Here is a 1,758-nt window from a genome sequence, read left to right as displayed (position 1 = left end):
ATAGTATTTCTTTCCTTCTTGCTTAGTCCTTTAACTTTTTTTCTTGCTCTAGTGCATTGGTTAGAAACTCTACTAAAATAAAGGTGTGATAGTAGGTATTTTTAGTTTATTTCTGTTCTCAGAGGGTAATCTTTCAATGTTTTACCATAAAGAATGATGTTAGAAATACCAACACATATGTCACATATTGAGTTTTCTATTTTCTGAACAAGATTGAATGGACCAATAATGAATACATATAGGAAATGGCTGTGTGTGAGAATATATGGCAAAAAATTGTCTATGAAGGGAGAATCCATGGAAATCAGGAAAGGAGCTTCATTAGCAGAGGATCAGGCAAGGGGGCAACTTTTTCTCTCACCTTAGCTCAACTTTGTGAGAGGAGCTTGCTCACCTGCTCCCTAAATATCTGCTTCACCTGTTTGTTCCTCAGGGTGTAGATGAAGGGGTTGAGTGTCGGGGTCACCACGGTGTTGAGCAACGCCACCACCTTGTTCTGGTCTTCTCCCTGCCCACCCTTGCCTGACCGGACATACATGAAGATGCAGCTGCCATAGAAGAGAGACACCACAATGATGTGGGAGGAGCAGGTTGAGAAGGCTCTGTGCCTCTCCTTGGCTGAGGGGATGTGTAGGATGGTGTGGAGGATGTGGCCATAGCAGGTGGCCGTCACAGCCAGAGTTCCCAGGAGACTGAAGTTGGCTATCACAAACCCCAGAAGCTCCATCAGACTTGTATCTGCACATACGAGTTCTAGGAGTGGAAAGTTGTCACAGAAGAAATGATTGATGATATTGGGGCCACAGAAAGGCTGCTGAAATGTGATGTAACTAGGAACAGAGATGAGAAGGAAACCTGTCATCCAGGAGCAGAGCACTAGCTGGACACACACCCTTTTGCTCATGATGGTGGCATAATGCAAGGGGTTACAGATGGCCACATACCTGTCAAAGGACATCACTGCCAATAGGAAGAATTCTGTGGTACCAAGGGAGAAATAGAGGAAACTTTGTAGGAAGCAGCCAGCTAGGGAGATGGTCTTGTGTCCTGTGAGGATGTTGGTCAGCATCTTGGGGAAGATGACCGAGGTGAACCAGATCTCCAGGACAGCAAAGTTACGGAGGAAGTAGTACATGGGGGTGTGGAGGCGCCTGTCCAGAAGGGTGATGGCCACGATGAGGATGTTCCCCAGCAGTATGAGGAGGTAGGTCAGGAGGAACCCCAGGAAGATGAGCATCTGTAGCTCACAGGCATCTGAGAGCCCCAAGAGGACAAACTCGGTGACAGTGGTGTGGTTCCCCGTGGCTCCTCTGACCTCTGCTGGTGCTGGAGTGTCAAAGGTGGTCAGCATCAGGGGTTATGGTGTTCTGAGCATCTGAGGACAAGTCTGAACTGAAAAGACAGAGGGAGGAGTGTCCTATTTTGGGCTTAACAAATCCTTTATTTCTGTGATGGACACAATTCCTCACCACTAGGTACTAAATGTTTATTTGCAGAGCCTCTGGGGGTGCCTGCCTCCTGCCTCGTCTCAGATGGATCTGTGGATCTGTGTTAGAAGAAAGTGGTGATTCAGTAAGGCTCAGAATCAAAAATTATCCTTTCTGACTTTTCATAACTGAACTTTTATTCCTATTTCTCAACAAATTTTGGTTTGCTCCTTGCAATATAACCTTCTTTAAACACTATTTGTTCAAGTTGTTCCCCCAGTATTGGATTTTCATCCCCAAAGAGTTCATATATGAGGGTGTTGCTGTTTCA

The 1,758-nt window shown here is 45.8% G+C and overlaps 1 protein-coding gene across 1 annotated transcript; it reads right to left on the bottom strand.

The window, feature by feature from the left end:
• Positions 1-367: 367 nt before the first annotated feature.
• Positions 368-1,351, bottom strand: LOC124976555 (olfactory receptor 49). The gene has a single exon (XM_047539377.1). The coding sequence runs from the start codon at positions 1,349-1,351 to the stop codon at positions 368-370; it is 984 nt and encodes a 327-aa protein (XP_047395333.1).
• Positions 1,352-1,758: the final 407 nt, after the last annotated feature.

Source organism: Sciurus carolinensis, chromosome 2, assembly GCF_902686445.1.
Source record: "Sciurus carolinensis chromosome 2, mSciCar1.2, whole genome shotgun sequence".
Taxonomy (NCBI): domain Eukaryota; kingdom Metazoa; phylum Chordata; class Mammalia; order Rodentia; family Sciuridae; genus Sciurus; species Sciurus carolinensis.
The sequence above is the reverse complement of the archived record's forward strand: the minus strand, read 5'-3'. Positions and strand labels throughout refer to the sequence as shown.

Excerpts from the sequence above, each read along its gene's own strand:
- LOC124976555 (XM_047539377.1), bottom strand. The coding sequence starts at position 1,351 with ATGCTGACCACCTTTGACACTCCAGCACCAGCAGAGGTCAGAGGAGCC.